Source organism: Tachypleus tridentatus, chromosome 13 (assembly GCF_004210375.1).
Source record: "Tachypleus tridentatus isolate NWPU-2018 chromosome 13, ASM421037v1, whole genome shotgun sequence".
Classification (NCBI taxonomy): domain Eukaryota; kingdom Metazoa; phylum Arthropoda; class Merostomata; order Xiphosura; family Limulidae; genus Tachypleus; species Tachypleus tridentatus.
In genome coordinates, this window is record NC_134837.1 from 11,179,032 (window position 1) to 11,203,971 (window position 24,940).

Consider the following 24,940-nt stretch of genomic DNA (forward strand, 5'->3'; position numbering starts at 1 on the left):
AAGCATAACTGAACAATTCTCAATAGAAGTTAACAGGTAAAACTACTATTACAAGACTCAACCAATACTCAAAGTTTCACAGCTTTCCAGCTATTTTAACAACTGTTTTTCTTACTTCTCAAACTGCCCTCAAATCTGAAATCTGTAATACAATAGAATAAGAGTGTATTTTTCTCAACATCTGTTAAATCAAATTTCATTCTTTCAACAGTTCTAGGTTATCAGACTTGCAATATAAATATGGTAAAAGTGTTTTCATAGTAAGTAAAATACTATTATTAGTGTTACTATTACAGTAGTTTTTTTTTTTAAATATAAGTCTAGGTACTTAAAAAACTTTACTTCATTGTTATATTACCTTCCATCAAAAGCAATAATCAGCTAGAAAACTAATAAAACCTTCTCGGAAATGGATGAAATATTGAAGTAATTTATCAGATTATCAGAAAAATGTTTTATTAACTGTAAAACGGCAAGTAAGAAAACTTTCCAAAGAACGGGCAATTTTACCACTTCCTTCTAGCGATATGCATTGAACTATGTGTTTATTTAAACAAACCTTTTGTGTCAAATCGTTCTTATAATGTGCCTATTACTTAAGTTTTATGAACATAAACAAAATAAATAATCCTAAAGAAATTCAAAGTACAAATGCATATCATGACATTATGCAAACCATTACACAAATTTATAAAACTGAACATATTAAGTAAATGTAAATATCAAGTGTTGGTGACTTGAATCTTACTAGCCCTAATATTAAAACGTGTACTTCATACCTTTTCATTGCACTATTTAAAAAAAAAAAAATTCATAGAAAAGTGTCCAAAACTATTAATATTATCAAACCCATGAATCAAATTTCCTAAATTTCAATCTCTAAATGCTCTAGAGAAACAATTCTAAACTTTCAATGGAGAAAGAAAGTGACTGTTTAAGAAAATGCAAAAGAAAAAACACAAACTGAGGCAGTCTGTCAATGTGTTTTTTTGGACAGGATCTGAATCTTCAATGATGATTTCTATAGAAAACACAAGCTGAGGCAGTCTGTCAATGTGGTTTTGGACAGGGATCTGAATCTTCAATGATGATTTCTATAGAAAAACACAAACTGAGGCAGTCTGTCAATGTGTTTTTTGGACAGGGATCTGAATCTTCAATGATGATTTCTATAGAAAACACAAGCTGAGGCAGTCTGTCAATGTGGTTTTTGGACAGGGATCTGAATCTTCAATGATGATTTCTATAGAAAAACACAAACTGAGGCAGTCTGTCAATGTGTTTTTTTGGACAGGGATCTGAATCTTCAATGATGATTTCTATAGAAAAACACAAGCTGAGGCAGTCTGTCAATGTGTTTTTTTGGACAGGGATCTGAATCTTCAATGATGATTTCTATAGAAAAACACAAACTGAGGCAGTCTGTCAATGTGTTTTTTTGGACAGGGATCTGAATCTTCAATGATGATTTCTATAGAAAAACACAAACTGAGGCAGTCTGTCAATGTGTTTTTTTGGACAGGGATCTGAATCTTCAATGATGATTTCTATAGAAAAACACAAACTGAGGCAGTCTGTCAATGTGTTTTATTGGACAGGGATCTGAATCTTCAATGATGATTTCTATAGAAAAACACAAGCTGAGGCAGTCTGTCAATGTGTTTTTTTGGACAGGGATCTGAATCTTCAATGATGATTTCTATAAAAAATAGCAGACAAAATTGCAAAAGCAAGTGAGAAAGTACAGAAAACTCCTGGTACCAAATCACCAGGAAACACTTATGTCGAGGAGATGTTTAATATTTACATTAAATCTGAACAATTGTATTCAAATATTTTTCAAGTATAACTTGAAACTACAGTCTGAGGACCCACACATCCATTAATTGCAGATAACCAAGGTTATTTTATTCAGAGATTTGTTAAACAGACTTGTGGCACTACATATAATTTTGAATTTGGATTTCCAAGACAAAGAACTTTAATTTAAAAATGAGTTGGTTATGAAGTTGGGACTTTTCTTGCAACACTCGACAAAAGAGGCCAGCTTTCTTTCTATGAAGATGTAAAAATTTACTATGAAATTGCATTGTAATGTATGAAAACGTTGGAACATATGAAAACCAAGCTTTCATTTCATGACACAAATATGAAACATGCAGAAGTAACAGATGTATCTGTAAGAAAGTTTTTTTGGAATTGATTGAATACTTTGTTGGAAAATTCAAGTCAGTCACTAAGAGGGATGCACATTGGGCTAGTATAATAAACTTTCTTCAGCAGGAATTTCTCCTCTATCAGGCTAATTCACTGATTGGCATGGACCTCGCTTGGGGGTTGATGTAATATTAGAAAAATGAAAGATGAACTAGGTAAGTTTAAATAAGATAACTTCCCCAAAGTAACAAAGTCTGTCCTTGTAATGGAAGTTGTGAAAGGGATTTTTTTAAAATCGTTACAGACTTTGGGGATCATTATAAAACTCCACCTTAGAATCTGTGCTGATAAGAAAGATGTCGAGAAAATTGTGTTTCTACCAAGAATGTACAAATGAGTTCTTAAAGAAAGTAAAAAATGCTACTTACAGGGTTCTTAGTCCATAGTACTCTATAATCAGTAAGTACAATGTGAAATGTATTTTGTAGCGACATCAGTTATTTTTCACACTTTCCTCTTGTCCTGGTGGGGAATACTGTATTTCACAATTTAATGTTTGTAGGTCTGGCATTATGCATTGTAGTGGGAAAGGTATTTAGGGAATGGATCTGACATCTGGTGATTTCACTTCCAATATTAAAAAAATTATGAACATATGTTAAAAAATTAACATTACAAATGACATTTATCAAAGTTGACTAAAACTGATGGAGGTCATGAACTATAGGTCATAAAAAGTCACTTATATCTAGCAAGAAAGACTTGCAGTCATTTGTTCATATATTTATAGTTCTTTCTGTCATTATTTTCAACCTAATTAAACTGATCTTTCTGCAGTTGTGCTAAGCATTCTTCGTTCTTTAGAGACTTATTACAGTCTCAGAAATTACATGTAACATCATGTGTTAGTATAACACTTATTACAGTGTCAGTATTTATATGTAACACTTGGTATGTCAGTATGACTGACTTAAAGAGGGTTAACAGTCTCAATCTGTAATGTGTAATGCTTCAGAACTGTTGTTTTGTTTTCCCCACAGATGTGCCAGGAAGAAAATGTCCAAATATTTTGTTTCCTCATACCAGATACATACACTCAGGTGATTCTGCTCATTTCACTTTGTTCATAAGAAAAATTCATTAAAAATGTAACTATTAACTATCAATCCATGATGTGTATTAACCAGCTGTTTAACCTGAGTACCAGTCAACTTCTAAGACTGCCAGAACATAATGGATGTAGAATGTAACCATGGTAACCAGGGTGTGACAGAAAATAATTTAATATCATTTTCGTTTTAAGCAACAGCCTTCAAATGTTTTATATATGTATTAAAACTTGTATATTGCTAACACCAAGATGATAAAAATCCTTAAACCAAAATAAAGGAAAAAGAATAAACTGCTATAGTTGGTTCTCACAGTGACTGAAGACAACTCGGTGAAAGAAACCTAACTTTCAGACGTCCATGGAAGCTCTCATGTTTCTAACATTCCAAGAAATTTCTCGTGAAGATTCATTGTGAAGGGAATGAAAATAACAGGACCACACACAGTGAGGAGTGGCCACACAATGACTGAGTTATGTATAGGAGAGACATCAACCTGGACAAGTGAGGACAAGAAATCAACTGTTATTAAATAATAACTCCTTAATCTATTACCATAGGTTTTTAAACTGTTTTCTTTATAAAGCTGGTATGTTTATTAATTTCATTGTAGTTTAAACAACTTCAAAAACATTTTGAAGTAAGAAAGATGCAGGAATAGAGTGGAAGCTAAGTAAACACATTATTCTCTCAGCTTAGAGGAACATAATTTAGGTATACATGTGTGGTTTTACCTTCAGACCATAACAAAGTTTCCTGTAGACACAGTTGTTGGTGTAGATACTACACAAAGTGTTGAGTTATTACGTTTACACAGTAAGCCAAGATCTCGAGTTTAACAGTGGAATTTCTTTAAGTTTGGTTGCTATTTATAATACCATCAACTAAAAATGTGGTTTTATTAACATAAATGAAGTCAAAGCTTTTATCTAAAAGCAAAGTTTTATGCAGTTGGGATAACTTTATTGGATAAAAAAAATACATATTTTTCTGTTTCTTTTGGTTTCACTTAGAATTTTAAACTGGCTAACCATTAAAATAATATTAAAATAAATCGGTGAGCAACAAAAATAGAAGTGTAAAATATTTATTTATCCACAAGGAGAACTTTAAAAGTAAAGTAATTTATCAAACTTGAGTAATATAATTAAACTAGCGAAGCCTACTTTAGAAATAACCTCAACGTTGTTAATTTCTATAAATTTAACATTTGCGTACAATGTAGATAAACACGTTTTGCGTATGTTGTTGGTTTTTCCCATTAATATGTATATAATTAAGTAATATGACTTCAAATTTTCAACCTGATGGATAATAGATTAAATCAAAAGTATTAAATTAAGGGTAAAAAACTGTACAAGAAGTAGACAAATAAAAGTGGCCCCCCTTGAAAATGTTGTTAATTTATTATATAACAGAAAAAATTAGTAAAACTGTATGTTCATTGTGTCTACACAGGGTTGAATTACACATTCTAACCAAAATAATTTATTGTATCTACAAGAATTGAATCACACATTTTAATCAGAATAATTTATTCTAGTAATTTCTTGGTTACACTTAACACACACAAGCATCCGCTCTCCAAACAATAAATAACGATTTGAAAACCTGATAGACTGAAGAACGAGTTTTGTAATTTGTAACAGATGGATAGAATAGATAATGTTGGAATAACAATAATGTTTTATTCTAAAATAGGAACAGAGAACTGGTTGATCGAGTAGCGGCGGTAGACAATTATTTCTGAAGTGCCAAAAGATTAAAAGTGAAGTAATCAAGTAGCAATACGATCGTCAAATTGAAAAACATTCGAAACAAAGGTTAAACTTGTGTCTGGACATAATCTGTTCTCCAATAAAGAAAATACCAGACTTCATTCTTTCTCTCTGAGTAGCCGATCATTTAGAAACTTAGATCATAATAACCTGTATCTCTGCTCCACGTACCATTCAATAACGTTGGGATACTACAGAACTATCCGATGAAACTATTGGTAAGTTCCTTAACAAAACTAGCTGCAGAAAGTTATACTTAAAATATTAGCGGATCACAACTTGAAAACAAGAATTAGTATATAACGGACGTTTCGACATTTCTCTTACATTCTATCCATTAGTATTAACAAAAACAAATTAATTCATAATATTGGAGTTATTGAAAGTTTTGAAAGAGCAGATTTAAACCGTAGTAATATAATGGAATATATGATAAAACGTGTGGTTTACACATATTTAATAAATGAATAATAACCATGTAGAAGAAAGTTCACCTTTCGAAAGTGCTCAGGTTGCAGGGTTTTTATTCATTTACTTTTTGGAATTTCGCACAAAGCTACTCGAGGGCTATCTGTGCCAGCCGTCCCTAATTTAGCAGTGTAAGACTAGAGGGAAGGCAGATAGTCATCACCACCCACCGCCAACTCTTTTACCAACGAATAGTGGAATTGACCGTTACATTATAACGCCTCCACGGCTGGGAGGACGAGCATGTTTGGCGCGACCGGGATGCGAACCCGCGACCCTCAGATTACGAGTCGCACGCTTGGCCATGCGGGCCATTCATTTACCAAACGTACATGTTTTTCCAACATCGTGCACGTTTAATAAATATTGTTAAGAGAAACGATTATAAAAGGTTAAATATAAGCACTGTATTTTTATAATAGTATTACATATTAAGTAAAAACACTGAGAGAGAGGAATTAATTACGTTAATAACAACAGAGAGGAGTCGGTGTTATTACTTAGTGTTTGGTGATCATGGTTAGGTTTCAACAGAGAGTTTATAATCTAGTATGTACGTATTTGTAGGTGGCGTCCAGTTTTACCAATTTTGGCAGCTTTACAGATGCTTCAAGTATATGTAAATTATTTATATAAGACCCACGAGCGCATAGAAATGGGTAGTGTGTCTTAGATTTTAAAGATATTTTAAATTCTGTCTTTGTAATTTGTGGTAATATGTTTGATTATTAACTTGATGTTTGCGTTTGTTTGCATATAAAAGGAATGATAAAAACTATTGGATATTTTAAGACACTGAATTTCTATTTTGTTTGTTACAAATTTTAATGTGATAGAGCATTAGCACTTAAGGTGATAAGTATTACTTTGTAATATGTTACGAATTTTTTAAACTTCTGAATGAAGACAGAAGTACTCCGAACAAATATGACAGGCTCTGATTAGAATATTTAGAACAAGGTCATGTTTGAAACAGTCTGATATGAAACTGTTGAAACGAGTGTTTAAGCCAATAAATGTGTTATTACGGTAAATAGCTGTGGCGAACAGACTGTTATTTTGTTTAATTAGATGCATAAAAAAGTAAGTTATAGTTTTCTTCCATGTAAAGTTTGTATATGGATAGTGTGAGTTTAGGTGTTCCACAAATTTTGAAGTGAGAGGTATTGTAAAAGAGTAGAACGGTATAACCAACAAACCTTCTATATAATACTGGCTTGTAATAAATGGGGTAAGTAACCAACCACTGACGTTCGTAATAACACAGAAATATATTTGTAAGAGTCGGACCTGGAGATGATCCCATCTTCACTCCGCCAATCTGATACATAAAGTTGACCATCAGAAACGAAGTGATTGTTTTTGGGGACCAATTTAGGAAGCTGTTCGAGTTTTTGTTTGTTAAAGTCTGTTTGATTAAAACTGTTTGATTCTTATTTTAATTGTTTCTTTAAGAGGAAAGTGAATATGAAACATAACGAATTGGTATGCATTGAAAAATTTAGATATCTTTTGAGTAAAAAAAAAAATAACTTGAAAAAGTAAATTCGTTCTTAGTGAGCTTGATGCAGTTGCAAGTTATTTAGCAAATTTGTAGACGTGGGAACAAAGAGCAGATAGAACAGGTCTGAGGGATAAGCCACATTTAAGTATTTGTGGTAAGCCATATATGAAACCAGTGTAGGAACCTATAGTTCTGCAAAAGTGGTGTCAGAGATTAATTCAAAATTTTAAAAATATCTTAAAGTCTGTTGTAGCATTTTCTCACGCTTGAGAGTAGAATTAAGCTAATAATCATTGAGGGGTTTAAACTTTTATCCGTCATTTAAAATGACACTTGTGCCTCTATCTGGCTCGATAACAACAGTATTTTGGTCACTGGTAATTAAGCATACAAGAATGTATGTGAGAACAAAGAACCGACTCGGAGACTGTTGTTTGTTTGTTTTTGAATTTCGCACAAAGCTACTCGAGGGCTATCTGTGCTAGCCGTCCCTAATTTAGCAGTGTAAGATTAGAGGTAAGGCAGACAGTCATCACCACCCACCGCCAACTCTTGGGCTACTCTTTTATCAACGAATAGTGGGATTGACCGTCACATTATAACGCTCCCACGGCTGAAAGGGCGAGCATGTTTGGCGCGACGGGGATGCGAACCAGCGACCCTCAGATTACGAGGTCGCACGCCTTAACACGCTTGGCCATGCCAGGCAAGAGACTAATGATATGGACCACATACCATTGTTTATTCTATATCCAAAATACTTAAGTATTCGTTGGCATAGAAAATACCAAAGTTGCCTTGGAATAATTCTGCATCAAACACGGCCAATTCTTCGTTTTGTTCATGTAATTGCATTTACTCTCCATTTGATTTATTATTTCTGACACCATATAGAATAAATTATTCATTAAGCTGTCATATTCATATATACACCAGTTTAATTTAGAAATCTTACTTGAAGCATTATGCATTGTTAGACTAGAGAGGATGACATTTGATACTTATAGAGAGTTTGTCTGTTGGCTGCTCTGAAATGGTGGTCAAACTGTCATCTTCGTGTTCCTGATATACAGTAGTCTGTCTTCTGTATACTTTGGAGAGAACTGGTGCGGGATTGTCTGACCTCAAGAAATTCAGTTGCCTCCTCGCTTTTTCCCAAAAATCAGGTAACCCTTGTAAGAAAAATTATAACATTGAAAATAAATGGAGCATCATCAATAGGACAGTAACAGCAAACAAAAAGACCTCAATCATTTTGTAAATCTCTGTGTACATTATCTAATATTTTAAAATTGTGTGCATATTGCCTCAGTTCAATGGAGACAGTCTCTCCAACTGGGGTCCTTCCTTAACAGGGGCCCTCTTTACCTCTTAATTTCAAATTCCAAATGAAGGAATTGTTAAATTCACTTATACTCAAAATAATTTTTATAGTTAGGCACTGTTCTGCTGTAATTATTCCTTTTGCAGAAAGGGGGCCGATATGTGACAAAATTTCATTTTGAATAGGGGCCCTTGAAAGTTTGCCTCTCCGCTTTTTTAACGCTGGGTACAGCATTGGTGAAGGTATATTTTTAGTGTTGCTCTGTAGCTGTGGGTATTCAGCTTCTGGAGAAACTATTCATCAACACAGTAAATAAAATGAAAGTAGCCGAAACTAGCTGCATAATTAGGCTATTTTTGTCATGCTTCATCTGAAAGTGAAAGATAGGACATCTGAAATATCGTCATTTACTGGTTGAATATGCATATGTGTTTCTGACACCATACAGATGTTTGAGTCAGGCAATAGCAAATCCTCACCACATATACACAAGCGATGCTTGTCTGACTAAACAACCACTATGCAGGCTTCCATGGAACACTAGAAATATAGTCTGTACTGAAGAACAACCTTCAGTTAATGCTTGGTCATATCCATTAATGCACAGTAGAGAGAAGTATGAAATTCCCAAACTGTGTGTTGAATTCAGATGTATGAATGTGTTCATATACTACTGCATACATAATGGATCAACAATGTAGACCTGAATGTTACATACCAGCAAGCCAAGATGGATGACGTACGTTTGTCCAAATCATGAAGAACTACCAGAGTTGTTGGTTCTACGTTATAAAATATAGTTCCGAATATGATGGACTTTACTTAGAGAATGAATTAGGAGATCAGTTCTCAGACATTACATTATTTGGTATGTTAGAACACTGTCACTTTTATAATATGATTTGAAACATCTGGAAAAACTTGCAAAGACCAAGAAACAAAGTTCAGCTATTTTCTGAATTGTGTCAAGTGATAGCTGTTGTGAAGACACACACTTCATCATATCCCCCCTAATCTGGAGGGGTTAAACAGAATAAACAATATAAATAATCCAGCAGGTGTATTGTACTTGTAAAGTTTGCTGCTTCCAAGTGAATATACCCAGTGTAGGTCATGATCTTGTGTTGTAGAACCGGAGAAAATTCAAATAGTTGTTTTTATGAATATGTTCATATTTGGTTTGGAAATACAGCTCTCAATGGATGTAACCTATGGATGCAAGCTATGTGTGTAACCTATGGATGTAATCTATATAATCTATAGATGTAAAGTATGTGTATAACCTCTGATGTAATCTGCAGATATGACCTATGATGTACTGTTAGAACAAATGTTCCACAGAGTCTGTGTGCTTTATCGATTCATTGATGTTTAAACAGAAAGAAAGTTCCAACAAAATGCAAGTTATTAAAAACTTATGGAAAAGAAATAAAACACAAATTAATCAGAGTTACGTAACCTAAACTGGTTGGAATTTATGTTATCTGGACGCTAAGATTCAAGAAAGACATCCAAGAATAAAATGTATAGAAATAACTGACTTACAACTGCACTTGAACTGTCTGACTCAACCTTTAGTCTACATAACCAAAACCAGATGGACAGCTATGTGTATTACATGTTTCAATAGATTACCTTTCAAGAAGTTCTGATAGAAACACATACACGCCAAATTTAGACTTACGAACAAATGTTTCAGTTTGTTACGTTTACCTTTGTAGAGAATTAGCACGTTTAGGATCTATAGACATTCAGTTAACCAGAATGTAATACAAAATATAGAGAGAAAATGCACTTGAACATAGAAATATGTCACGTGATTACATCTAAATTAACCTGCATTCTATTCTAATTATAGGAGGGTAAAGTTCACAACTATCCTTATCTAAAATAATACAATACTAAAATAATAATAAGATAATACAATACTACAATAGTAATAAGATGATACAATACTACAATAATAATAAGATAATACAATACTACAATAATAATAATATAATACAATACTAAAATAATAATAAGATAATACAATACTACAATAGTAATAAGATAATACAATACTACAATAATAATAATATGATACACTACTTCAATTATATTATGATAATACAATACTACAATTACAATAAGATAATACAATACTACAATAACAATAAGATAATGCAATTCTACAATAATAATAAGATGATACAATACTACAATAACAATAAGGTGATACAATAATATAATAACAATAAGATAATACAATGGAACAATAAGATGATAGAATAATACAATACTATATAATAATATAATACGATAGTTCAATAATAATAAGATAATACACTACAATAATAGTAAGATGATATAATACTAAAGTAATGATAAGATGATACAATACTACAATAACAATAAGATGATACAATAATAATAAGATAATACAATACTACAATTATAATAAGATAATATAATACTAAAGTAATAACAAGATCATACAATAGTACAGTAATAATAAGATAATACAATACTACAATAACAATAAAATAATACAATACTACAACAATAAGATGAAACAATACTATAATAACGATAAGATGATAGAATAATACAATAACAATAAGATAATATAACACTACAATAATAATATGATATACAATACTACAATAATAGTAAGATAATACAATACTAAAGCTTGAAGAAACGAAAAAGTATTATATCATGAGGAATGATAAAAGGTTCCGTACATCAATAAATAAACCACGGGGTTTATCAGATTTTTTTATTACTATGAAATAAAGTAATCAGATACATTTAATGAAAATCAGGGACTTCATGTCACCAGGGGGTTAAAACGCTTTGTATAAAGATTATTTAGGAACATAATATCCTCCTACCAGTGGCTCAGCGATATGTCTAAATATTCACAAGGCTAAAAACGTGTTTTAACATTCGTGGTAGGCATAACACAGGCACAGGTAGTCCATTTCACTTAACAAACTAGTAAAACCACGTCTTAGTGACATCACTAAGTTTTGAGGTTCACCTTAAAGTGTTTTGAAGATGACTTAAAAAAAACCTATAAATACATCAGTAAATGACAAATTATAACAAACGGTTTTGTTCGAATAATTTTGCAGAAGACACTTTGAATGTTTCAGCAAAACGTGGAATCTGACGTTTTTGTGTTTTTTTTCACACTGACAAAGAATCTTTTTTTTTTGCGTAGACTAGAATGATTAAGTAGTTAGGGCACTGACCTCACACAATGAGGCCTGCGGGTTCAAATTCCCATCCAATCAGCCGTGGACACATTAATATGTTACGGTTAATCTTACAGTTCGTTGGTAAAAGACTCGTCCAAACGTCCTCTAATTAGTAATAACTAACGCAGATAGCCTTTGTATAACTTTGTGTGAAATTCAAACTTCCTGAATACGATACTTTAAAATCAGATGCCGTCCTCGATAGCCGATCTTCCCTAATTTAAATAGAAAACAGTTGAACATTCAAATAAATTATTTTTTTAGTTTCAGACATTTTTAGGTAATATAACTATTTATTTATAAAAGCAGCGTCAAAAGATATTGTCCCTTCTGATTTATTTATTTTAAACAGTGTCAAATTGTATGCACATAAATTATCAGGAGATACAAGTGAAAGTTAAAAGAATAATGTTACAATGCATCACTTACACTATACCTGCTACAGTCAATGCTGACGACGCCCTCTACCGTGTGCGATAGGACATACATATTACTGGTGGAAATGCTATTTATAATACCAGTTTCTTGAACAGTATTTGTTTCGGTCTGAACTGTAATTTTTATCAATTTATATAAGACGTTAGAAAATCAGAGTTTCGTTTATGATTTTTACGTACCTTACATTATCAATTTATATTTTAACTGGAAATTGATTATTCTTAATATCATTCATTGTTCTTTATATATGTAAAAACGGTTGGTATGGGTTGAGAAAATTTTATATGTAAAGGAGCGAACAACGTTTCGACCTTCTTCAGTCATCGTCAGGTACACAAAGAAAGAATGAAAACCAGATTCAAAGAACACAAAGAGTCACCTTCGCATGTTTTCAAACACTGCAAATCAAAAAACACAACATAACCATAAAAAATACCCAAATACTAAATAAAGAAACAAGCATAAACAAACGAAAAATTAAAGAAGCCTTACTTATACAATAACTCAAGCCCAAAATAAACCAATACAAAGGAACACCTTTATACCTATATTAATAAATATAATCAAACATTTAAGCAAGTCCTCTACATTCCTACACTCAATTATACAGCCCCTTCAAACATGTGGTCAGCTATCGATCAGTTACCTCTTTCTTTCGTTATGAACCTGACGATGACCGTTTTTACTTGTATATTTTTCTATACAAGTGGGTTTTCTCATCATCACGGATTATTCATTGTTCTTTATTCATCATTTACATGAACTGACAAACCAATAAGTTGACGTGAACAAAGCATGAAGTGGAAACAACTATATTAGTAATTATAACAACTTACTAGAAGAAAGTAAGGAAAGCTGTAATAACATGTCAACTACACAGTGTCTACTGTATTTAATGTCAGTGAGGTCTTTCGGCAAATTCCAGGATTCATCTCTCTCAAACTTAGAACTTAAGTCATTGATATTATGTTTTTATTGTGCTAATTAGCTTGGGGATATTGGGTAAAGATATATTTATATATTCTAATGAAACCTCACACAGAAGTGACTTATAACATGACAATATACATAGGTTGAAAATAGAACGACGACAATTATCAACTGATGCTGCTACCTACAATATTCCTGTTTTTTAAGGGTTAAATCATTGGTTTTTCTTAACACTCGGCCAGTGTGATCCGGAACCGATAATTCCACTCTGACGAAACGCGTTCCTGCAGAACTGTTGCACATGCGCTTGATGTATTTGTGTTGTCGTAGAAACCAACCACAGAATTGTCGTGATTAAGCGTGAGAAAGGATGGAGACTTCGAAGATCTGTTTGTATAGTTGGGTTAACGTGCTGGTTGTTATCATAAACGCGCAGGATACAGCAAAGTTACCAATGCATATGCCTGATGTTCAACCTACACAGGTACGTCTTTCTAATGGTGGAAACTTAAAGTGTAAATTGTTTCACTTAATAAATCTTCTAAAAAATGTGTTGGTACTCGAGTGTGTATGTGCATTTATATATAAGATTTCTTATTTTTATCATGGTAAATAACAATAAGACAGTACGTGTAGGTAAGCTAAAAATGTCTTATTGCAATAGCAGAACATAAACCGCAAAAATATTATAAGTTGAGTTTACAGTAATTAGAAGACGTTTAAAGAAGTGAAAATAACAATTCTCGGAACGACTTCTGTCACATGCACACACTTATATTCTGTTTGTTTTAGAGCAAAGCTGCGTTGTACTATCTGCTGTGTCCACCGCAGGGAAACGAAATACGGAATTTATTGTTGTAAGTCGATAGACTTACCGCTGTCTCATCGGAGTACATATATAACCTCTAAGCAAGCATGTTAAAGGTGACTTTAACAAGTAATGAGGCAATAAGGAAAAAGTATAAAATAATATTTATATTTATAGTTACATAAATGATCTGTATGGACGAAATTCGGTTAAGGACATAATTAGTTGAAAATTACATTCTTTATGGATCAGTAATAGTCACTGTAGATCGATTTTACAAAATCATGCTGACGATATGCTACTGTCGTCTCGTTAGTTTGAATGTAAATATATATTTCAATAGTTATAATAGGACAAATCGAGTCACAGTATACATAAGGCATAAAACTTGGACACTTGACTCAATATGTAACAAGGTATAACACTTGCATACTTAACTCAATATGTAACAAGGTACAGTTGTTGGACACTTGACTCAACATATAACAAGGTATAACACTTGGACATTTGACTCAATATATAACAAGGTATAACACTTGGACACTTGATCCAATATGTAACAAGGTATAACACTTGCACGCTTTATTCAATATACAATAAGGTACAACACTTGGTCACTTTAATGTTTTTACAGTAATGCAAAGTGCACTAATATTAATATTGTTAATACCACCCATAACATAAACGTTAACAAACTGAATAAACAATACAGAAAAAGAGTGTTGAATGAACAGGTTCACTGAAGTGAACGTGACGGTGTACATGATGCTCGGTCAGTGACTCTACAACCTGACATCACGGTTAGTTGCGCTAGGTATGTAGACTCACTTGTTCGTCAAGATATTTTATTATGTGAATTGTTAAACATCTTATTATACAGAGAATGGCACTATTAAATTTAGGGCTACCACGTATATATATCATTGCGAATTATTATTACGGCTATTATTTTGCAATATATATATTTCGATTTGATTAAAGTACTAGTTTAAACACAAATGAAATAACGAAAGAAACCACAAAATAGTTTAGGCTTAACCATTTGTGAAACTTTGTAATCGATACGACGGTATGTCTGTAGACTTACAACACTATAAACCAGGTTTCGATACATGTGAAGAGCAGAGCACAGATAGACCATTATGTAGCTTCATGCTTAATTAGAAATAATTCACTCATTAGCTTTTTTTTTTAAATTTAAGTTTTCGTTAGTTTATACACAGATTTTAAAGTAATTAATTTCAATATAATTATTAATTTAATTATATTTCGGTGTTTTAATGAATCTAAAACACTAAAAAGTTGGTATTTTGTTGTTAAGCCCAGAGCTACATAATGGTCTGTTGTTCTCATGACAACGGGTATCGAAACCCGATTTTTGCGTCGAAAGCCTCCAGACTTACCATTGAGTGTACCATTGTGAAAGGGGTTGACACCCACTAAAAAGAGACAATGACGTGTAGTTTTTCAGGCCTTCTATTTACTCTTTAGTGTAGACGTTGGAATATTTTAAACCTCTCCTTATTTCTTTAGTTTGGCTGCTAATTAAAATCAGAAAGGACTTTCTCTTTAGAGTGGCTAAAGATAATCATTTTTTGGTTCAATGATCGACTCTTTTGTTAACATAATTTATAGTTTTATGTATTATTTCGGCTGTTTTTTTGTCGATCAAGATGCATCACGTGTAGTGAATAAGGAATATACATTTACTGTAGTTTTACAAAAACAAAAGTTGGAAGAAAGCTTGTGAGAGTGTCAAAACTAGTGGGTGATAGTGAGTAGATTACACCTTCATTGAAATTACTTTACACAGTTTGTTTAATTACTTAAAATTACTACTTTACCATCGGCGCCGATAAACATATACACTGCTGGCCAAAATCTTAAGGCCAATGAACATAAAGAAAAAATATGCATTTTGCCTTTTTAGACTCAACCACTTATTTGAGTAGAGCTTCGATAGATGAAAATAAGAAAAGGGAAAATAGAAATAAAAAACTTTTTTAGCATTTAATAGGGAAAATGTGAGCACTATGAAATTAGCCTAAATACGAGCTGGTCAAAACTTTAAAACCATACCAAAACGAAGTCCTAAACAGGGTAGGAAATGCCGAACAAGAGGTCTCAGTAGTGAGTTGCACGGCTGTCATTGCAAATAACTTCAAACATTCGCTTGGCATGGTCGATATAAGCGTTTGCAGAAGGCTGACTGGAATCTAATTCCAAGTGGTGAAGATGGCTGTTTAGAATTGACGTCCATTTCTATAGACTTCCCGTGCCATCCACCCCCAAACATTTTCAATGGGGTTCAGTTCAGGCGAACACGCTGGATGGTCGAAAAGAATCATATTATTCGCCATGAAAAAGGCCTTTGTCCTGCAGGCATTGTGGATTGCAGCGTTGTCCTGCTGAAAGACCCAGTCATTTCCACACAAGCAAGGACCTTCAGCCAATAAGGATGCTCTCTCCAACATGCCAATGTAGCCAGCTGCTGTTTAACGCCCCTGTATAACCTGAAGCTCCATTGTTCCATGGAAGGAGAAAGCACCCCAGATCATGATGGACCCTCCTCCACTGTGTCGTGTAGAAAATGTCTCTGGTGGGATATTCTTATAGTGCCAGTAACGTTGGATGTCATCTGGACCATCCAAGTTAAATTGTTTCTCATCAGAGAACAAAACTTTCGTCCACTTTTTTACGTCTCATGTTTGGTGCTTCTCAGCAAAGTTTAACCGAGCTGTTTCATGGTGTGGAAGGAGGCGTGGCTTTTGAAGACGTTTACGATTTTTAAAGTCTTTCTCTCGTAGATGCCTTTTTATTGTCCTTCAGCTGCATTCTGCGTCCGTAAGGGCCTTAATCTGGTTCGACAATAGGCTGGTATTTTGCCAGACAACACGTCGAATCCTCCTGCTCAACGCCGGCGAAATTTTCTTGGGCCGATCACTTGAAATTCTCGTTCCGTATCCCTCAGGGTCTTTTAAGAAATTTGTAACAGCAGTTTTACTACGTCCAATCTCACCAGCGATAGTTGAGAGAGACCTTGCTTTTACAACTCGACAATTCTGCCACGTTCAAACTCTGCCAACGTTTTAGCCTTTGCCATGCTTTTACCCAATGTAACACAGGAGATGTCAGTGGGAGATGTTTACAACACTAATGCTTGAACACAAATTACTAAATTTCGTTACGCGTTTACCGATTAACGCTTGGTATGGTCTTAAACTTTTGATCAGCTAGTATTTAGGCTAATTTTATAGTGTTCACATTTTCCCTATTAAATGCTAAAAGGTTTTTTATTTTCATTTTCCCTTTTCTTATTTTCATTTTTCGAAGCTCTACTCAAATAAGTGGTTGCGTTTAACAACGCAAAATGCATATTTTTCTTTATGTTTATTGGCCTTAAGATGTTGGCCAGCAGTGTATATGTTGCTGTACTCTGTCTCCATTTATGGCCATATCATGAAAAGTAATTTAACATTATTATTAATATGTTTAAAATATTCATTTTCTTTACCTACTAATTTATGGTTATTTCATAAACTTTTTTTCATGTGAAAGGAATCACTTATAGTAATTCTGGGTAATTAAAGTTCTTGTCTTACAGTTACAACTTCCCCTCAGTGTGGATTCCTGGTGAGGAGACCTCCTAGGGAAGGTTTTGTTCTTTCAGTTTACCTCCTCTGGGATCTAAACATCCACTCATTAGTTTGCCGCGCGTGGCAACCCGTGAAGGGGAGGAGAGGATCCTGGTGGTTGAGGAGTCCAACCCTAACACACCACTTTGGCCTTCAATTCCTGTAGACGGGCGGCCTTGGGGTGGCCCCCCTTAGGTCAATCAGCAGGTCCCCTTGGGCTAGGGTCAACCAAGTACCAGTGTTGGATGTTCTCAACAGGTGTTGTGGACATTATATCTGATGCTGGTGATTGGGTATAGTACTCACGAAACCCTGGCATTGCTGCAGAGTCCTTGTTTGACATTTTAGTGCATCCCCTCGAAGGGCTCCATGGTGGGTTGGGTCAGTGGGTACTGAAATTTCCCTTTTTTTATTATGGATACTCCAATTAAAAATCTAAATAAAATTGTAAAAAAACAGTCTAAAACAACGTCTTGAAGATTCTGAGCAACAATCCTCACCATCCATACCACCTGTTGTACCTAAGTTTCTTATATTGCACTCACTTTCAGACAAACCTTTAGGGCAAATGTCTCCCTTTTTCATTCAGAAGGGACTTGCTGGCTCTCCAAAGTCAGTAAAAAGTTTCGATCTGGTGACATATTGGTGGAAACATTCACATATCAACACAGTGAACTCCTGTTGCATTCAAAGGCTATTGGGGATATACCAAAAAGAGGTTACACCTCATGCTATTTTGAATTCATCACGAGGAGTTATTGTTGAGAGAGATTTGAAGAACATTCCAGAGACAGAAATTCTCGATGGTTTCTCCACCCAAAGAGTTTCTGCAGTGAGGCGTATCTCCACTCGCAAAGATGTAATTATGGTGCCGACCAATGTCTTCATTCTGACATTTACGTCACCACGTCCGCCTGCCACCATCAAGGCAGGTTATCTTAATTGCAGAGTATGGCCATACATTCCAAACCCTCTCCGATGTTCCCAGTGTCAGCAGTGTGGTCACTTAAAGACGTCGTGTCGAGGTTCCTTCGCGTGTGCTCATTGTGGTGGAAAGGACCATGACGCCTATGTGTATGAAACGGACCCTCATTGTGTCAACTGCAATGGCTCTCATCCGTCTTGCTTTCGTTCTTGCCCGAAATGGTTGGAAACAAGAGGTGCAGCGTTTGAAAACGATTCATATCATTACCTATCCTGAGGCTCGAAAATTGCTGTCCACCACCTCATCTCGGACGTATGCTGCTGCACTTCGTTCCACAGCTACTGTGGGAGTGCAGACAGATCTCTCTGTGCTTCCTAAAGAATCGTTCTCAAAACAAATGAAAAGTCTTTTGACCTCCATGGTTAAAAAAGTTGATGAATTAACTTCTACACCCATCTCTGTTCTTCCCACACATTCCAACAAACCTCAAGATCCATATCCTTTGGTTCCAGGTACAGGCATTTCGCCGGATCCATCTTCTTCTCTCATCCCAAGAAGCAAAACAATCATTCGTTCACGTCCTCAGACACTGGAATCCCCTTCCAACAGCAGAGACCTGCCCAATCGACCCGGGGGCAGGATCCATGGAGGTCCATAGACCTCCCTCGAATGAGGAAAGTAAGGAAACAAGATGTGGTCGTAAACAGAAGGGTTCTCTGCCCAATTCGCCTGCACGTAAATAAAAATGGCCACCCTGATGCAATGGAACTGTCGAAGTTTACGTTCTAATCTAGATGACATCAAAACACTGATTGCTTCCTACCATCCTGTTTGTCTCTCCTTACAGGAAAGATGTCTGAAACCTGCAGATACAGTCACCTTTTGGCGGTTGTCTTTGTACAGAAATGACAGGCTGTGTGATGAACAAGTGCATGGAGGGGTGGCACTGTTGGTTGATCAGCATGTGCTCACTCTATCTTTGCCACACGACACACCCTTGGAGGCCGTAGCCATTCGTGTTTTCTTGGGTCATACTTGTTCTCTCTATCTGTCACCTGGAGAGACACATGATCAATCAGACCTTGATGCTCTGATTGAACAATTGCAGTCGCCCTTTTTAATCCTGGGAGACTTTAATGGACATGATCCCCTCTGGAGAAGTGCTAATATTGATAGGAGGGGTCGCTCTGTAGAGCATATGCTCTCTAATCACAACCTTTCTCTTTTCAATACTGGTTCTTCTACTTATTTCCATGCATCTAGTCAGTCCTTTACTGCTATTGATCTCTCAATTTGCTCCCCTTCATTGTTTTCCTATTTCTCATGGAGGGTTGACAATGATCCACGAGGAAGTGATCATTTCCCTATAATCTTGAGAGAGACTGGCCGTGGTCGATGCCACCCGACCCGCGTGCCTCGGTGGAAGCTGGATCAGGCAAACAGGCTCTTTTTCACTGCTCTTGCAGAACTTGATCCTGTCATTGTCTGTAAGCCATCAACAGACGACTGTGTGGCAGGAGTAACTGAGTGTATTACACAAGCAGCTGCTCCATGTATTCATAAAACCTCGACACGTTTCCATGATATCTTTGTCCTTGATGGAAAAAGGAAAATGTTTTTCCTGATGCCTGGCACCAGGCTATTGTTTTGCCTTTCTCCAAGCTTGGGAAGGATCCAAAAATTCCTTCAAACTACCGTCCAATTGCTTTGACGAGCTGTCTCTGTAAGACCTTAGAGAGGATGGTTAATGCTCGTCTTGTTTGGTTCCTCGAATAAAACAACCTCCTCTCGCTCACCCAGTGTGGGTTCCGACGACAGTACTCCACCATGAACCACGTGATTCGACTTAAAACGTCAATCAGAAAAGCCTTTCTCAAACGACATCTTGTATCAATATTCTTTGACATTGAGAAGGCTTATGGTACAACATGGAGGTATGGTATTTTGCGACACCTCCATATTTATGGGCTATGTGGCAATCTGCCCAATTTTATTGAAATTTTTTAATGGACAGGAGATTCCAAGTTGGTGTGGGTTCGACACTTTCCCGTTCTTTTCTACAGGAAATTGGAGTCCCTCAGGGCTGTGTTCTGAGTGTTACACTTTTCAGTATAAAAATAAATGCCATTACTGATCAACTCCCTCTCACTGTTGCAAACGACCTCTGTGTCCACGACTTTCACATTTCATGTAAGTCGTCGAACATTAGGTATATTGAGCAGCAACTACAGATTGTCCTCAATCATTTGCTGAAGTGGACCACAGCAAACAGTTTTAATTTCTCTCTCTCTAAGACCGTTTACATACACTTTTGCCACCAACGGAGTATTTACTCTGATCCTGAACTCCGTGTTTCCAGTGGTCCCTGAGACAAAGTTCTTGGGTTTATCTTTGACTGTAAGCTGACCTTTATACCACACACCAAGCAACTATGAATCAAATGTACAAGAGCACTGAACATACTCTGTGTCTTCTCTTCCATCTCTTAGGGAGCAGATCGATGTTCTGTGCTAAAGATATATCATGCTCTTATTCGATCAGAACTAGACTATAAGTCTTTGGTCTATAGCTCTGCCAAGATCTCGGTCTTGAAGATGCTGAACATCGTTCATCATCAGGGACTTGGCTCTGCATTGGGGCTTTCCACACTTTTCCAGTCCAGAGCTTGTACACAAAGTTTCATAAACCTCCTCCTCACCTCCACCGTTTACAACTGTTTTTACTGTATGTTTCAAAACTTCAATCCTTACCACAACATCCCACCTGGGGTTGTGTTTTCCTTCCTCAGTGGGCCATGCTTTTTCAGAACAGACCATTTGCCATAGCTCCTTTTGACCTTCGTAGCCAGTTAGATGAATTGGGTCTGTCCTTGGATAACATCCACTGGTCAGCCCATCCTACCATGGCTTATTACAATTCCCTATTGTGACCTTTCTTTAAGTCATCTGAGAAAAGCAGATACCCCTGATTGGAAGTACCATCTTTTATTTACTGAACATCTTTTGAATCATCCCTCTATTCCCATTTATACGGATGGTTTGAAATTAGGTGACTGTGTGGGCTCTGCCATGGGTTGTTGTGGTTCGGTGGTTTCGTACAGGATCCTCTCTACAGTTTCTGTATTTATTGCTAAATTGTATGCCATTTCTCTTGTCCTGGATCTCGTCCTGGATCACATAGAAGTTAAGCAGTATTCAAACTGTATTATTTATACTGACTCGCTTAGTTCTCTACTGGCTCTGGAATCGCTTCACATTGGTTCACACCCTGTTCTTGCCGATATTTAAAACCAACTGGCCCATCTCTCTTTAACATCTACTTCTATCCAGTTTTTCTGGATATCAGGCCACATTGGTATTCACAGGAATGAGTTTGCTGACATTACAGCTAAATCTGTCTGCTTTGGCACTATCACCGCAGTGCCTATTCCATACATGGACTATGGTCCTGTATTAAAGGCTCGGCTCCATGCTAGTTGGAAGTCGACTTGGAAGGGGGAACGTGAAAACAAGCTTTTCCAAATAAAACCCTATTTTGGACTTTGGCCGTCTTCTTCCCGTAAGGATTGGAAAGAAGAAGTTGTTCTAACTGGACTATGCACTGGTCACAGTTTTTTAACTCATCGTTTTCTTTTATCTGGGACTGATGCATTAAAGTGTGGTCACAATGGCCCATATTTTGCTGTCATCCCGTCATTACGACTCTCAACGACGGCACCATTTTAGACATTTTTAGTCCCAAGATTTACCCCTGAAGGACAGTATCATTGGCGATAGTGACACTGTCCACCTTACAAATGTTTTTTAAGGTTTTTAAAGGCCAGTGGCCTTTTTAACATTATTTAAGTTTTATATTCATAAGTTAGACTTTGTTTTATAACATGATTTCTTTTTACGAAATAAAGTAAAATTAGTTCGATACTAAATTATAAAATGGCTGTGACGTCAAATAAGTCGAAACCAGGACTGGAAAGGCCATCTTCAGGTGACTAACGCTGATGTTTGAACTTACCTGTTAGTCATCCTGGTAAGTTATAACAATTAAAATTATTCTACAGAAAGTCTTTTGTATTACTTTACTTTCTTATTCACTGCTGTAAACTAGATGTATTAATTGTAACTATAAACTAGATGTATCAATTGTATTCCTTGATTCCTTTTCACGAGGTCCGGCATGGCCAGGTGGGTTAAGGCGTGCGACTCGTAATCCGAGGGTCGCGGGTTCGCATCGCCCCTTTTAGCTGTGGGGGCGTTGTAATGTGACGTTCAATCCCACTATTTGTTGGTGAAAGACTAGCCCAAGAGTTGGCGGTGGGTGGTGATGACTAGCTGCCTTCCCTCTAGTCTTACATTACTAAATTAGGGATGGCTAGCGTAGATAGCCCCCGAGTAGCTTAGTGCGAAATTCAAAAAACAAACAAAACATCCTTTTTACGAATTTTAATAATTTTACTTTAATTTTAATTTTTTAACGATTGTTTGGCGCAGATAGCCTAGTTGCTTTGCGCCATAAAACGCCAACCAACCAACTACAGTTACAACTTATAAAAGTAGTTTAAGAGCTAAGTTATCTTTTATTGAACCCTATTAGTTAAAGTATCCTGGTGTCTCATTAATTTTTATAATTTTAAATGAAAGCTAGCTGATGTCGCTGTTCGTCTTTCTAAGCCTAACGTATTCTGTCATTGATTAAAAACAATTGTTTTATAATGATGCAATTAAGTTATTAAACCTGCATATTTTTTCTTATTATTACGATATTTGTAGTGTAAAAATGATAAACTTATAATTTCCTGTAATAAATTGAATATAAGTCTGTTAGAGCATATTTGCAATTAAAAGTATTTCACAATCCTTTTTTGGGTACTACCAATACTGAAAGTATTGCTGTGTTTATAGTAATAAAAAAATGAACAAATTACCTGTTTATTTTATACAAGGAAATACCTTCCACATGTACGTGAAAAATAAAGCCCTTTGCCAATATAATAGGGGAATTTCCTGTTCCCTACCCTTTGTTACAGTCCATTCTGGCATGAAAGAGAGCTGTTGGTAGTCGATATATTCGTGTCTATGTAAACACTAACGCCGAAATAAGGATCTTTTATTGGAGTGACGTTTAGGCGGAAACGTACGATAAATTTCGTAGAGTAATCTATATGCATGATTGTCAATAACATAGTATAGTGGTAATAACTAATTGCTGCTGTTTAACTTCAAAAAAAAAAACAAAGAGGCAGTTTTTTACAATGATTCTGTTAACAAATAAATTAACATTTCTGAGTAGTGTTACTTGCTTAAATATCGTTTTGATATATAAAAAAATAGAATGGGTATAGTTGTAATTAATAAGTTTTATTACAATTATGATGTCATAAGCGGGGAAAATATTCATATTTCTCGTCAAAGTTTTGAAATAGAATAATTTTTTCTCTCTCTTATTTGTTTTTTAAATGCCTATGAAAGTTATTACGAAACACAAAGAAAAAGAAACATTTTGCTTCTATCTTGGTGGCTCATACTATAAGAGACATCTAGTGGTAAGTATGTTTCATTAATGTGAGCCATTTTTCCACCGAATCTTTCATGGAAATTAGTCAAATTCATCCTCACTTTAAGAACGACATATTATTGTTAATTAATCGACAAATATTGGAATTTGAAAATTATTTTAAGAAAAGTTTTAGTGAAGAAACCAGAAACGTCGCTAGGTGCTTAAAAGATTCGGGGCTGGGGCCTGAACTCGTGGGAATTTTGATTTTGCAGGACGATATCGGTCATGGTTTTATATTCTGATTTTTCAAAACCTCAAATGTAGTTCGGGCATAGGCCCCATATGCCAGCGCTTAGGAACGCCTCTGAAATGAATGTTCATGATTTATACTACTAATACATCACACCTCGGCTACAATTAAGAAAGATGCTTGTTCAAAGGAAAATCAGGTATTAAAGTAGATACACTAAGCGCTACAACTTCCACACCATCAGCGTTTACCTTTGGAATTGAAATTAGAGATTAAGTTCGAATTTTCGTGGAAGGAGGGGGAGATTGTTTTTTTAAATTCGCGCAAAGTTATACAAGGTTATCTGCGCCAGCAGTCCCTAATTTAGCAGTGTAAGACTAGAGGGAAGGCAGCTAATCATCACCACCCATCGCCAACTCTTGGACTACTTTTTAAACCAACGAATAGTAGGATTGACCGAAATATTATAACACCCCCAAGGCCGAGCATGTTTGGTGTGATGGGGATTCAAACCAGCGACCCTCGGGTTGCGTGTTGAGTGCCTTAACGACCGGACAATGGGTGAGATGGAAGAGGGACTGTATGGCACCATAGTAAAACTGACATATTGATGTTGATGAAGTATTGTTTTAAACTTAAAAAAAACAATATTTAAAACAATACTTCATCAACATCAATAAGTTTCCTCCACAAACCGTAGAAAACATTATACGCACACACCTAGACAGAAAGCAAAATCAACCAACTAAAGTGAATATATCTCACGAATCAAAAAATCACGAAACCATATACTGCTGTATACCATATATTCCTGACATCAGCAAACAAATAACCAACATTTGGCAAAAATTAGTAACAAAATATGACATTCCAGTT

The 24,940-nt window shown here is 35.3% G+C and overlaps 1 protein-coding gene and 1 long non-coding RNA gene across 3 annotated transcripts in view; one reads left to right on the top strand and one right to left on the bottom strand.

Annotated features, from left to right (window-relative positions):
• Positions 1-1,249: 1,249 nt before the first annotated feature.
• LOC143237721 (uncharacterized) lies at positions 1,250-23,405 on the bottom strand. Its single transcript, XR_013020208.1, has 4 exons — positions 23,243-23,405; positions 7,972-8,188; positions 3,580-3,762; positions 1,250-1,699 (listed from the first exon to the last, which is right to left on the bottom strand). It is a non-coding gene; the product is annotated as an uncharacterized LOC143237721 (long non-coding RNA).
• LOC143237720 (peptidylglycine alpha-hydroxylating monooxygenase-like) overlaps positions 13,220-24,940 on the top strand; it is a 54,710-nt gene continuing 42,989 nt past the window's right edge. The window contains exon 1 of one of the 2 annotated variants that reach the window (XM_076477249.1): positions 13,220-13,437. In XM_076477249.1, coding sequence (XP_076333364.1) covers positions 13,324-13,437 — 114 coding nt within the window. In that variant the 5' untranslated portion in view covers positions 13,220-13,323. The remainder of the gene's footprint in view (positions 13,438-24,940) is intronic. The other variant, XM_076477250.1, reaches the window with a different exon arrangement.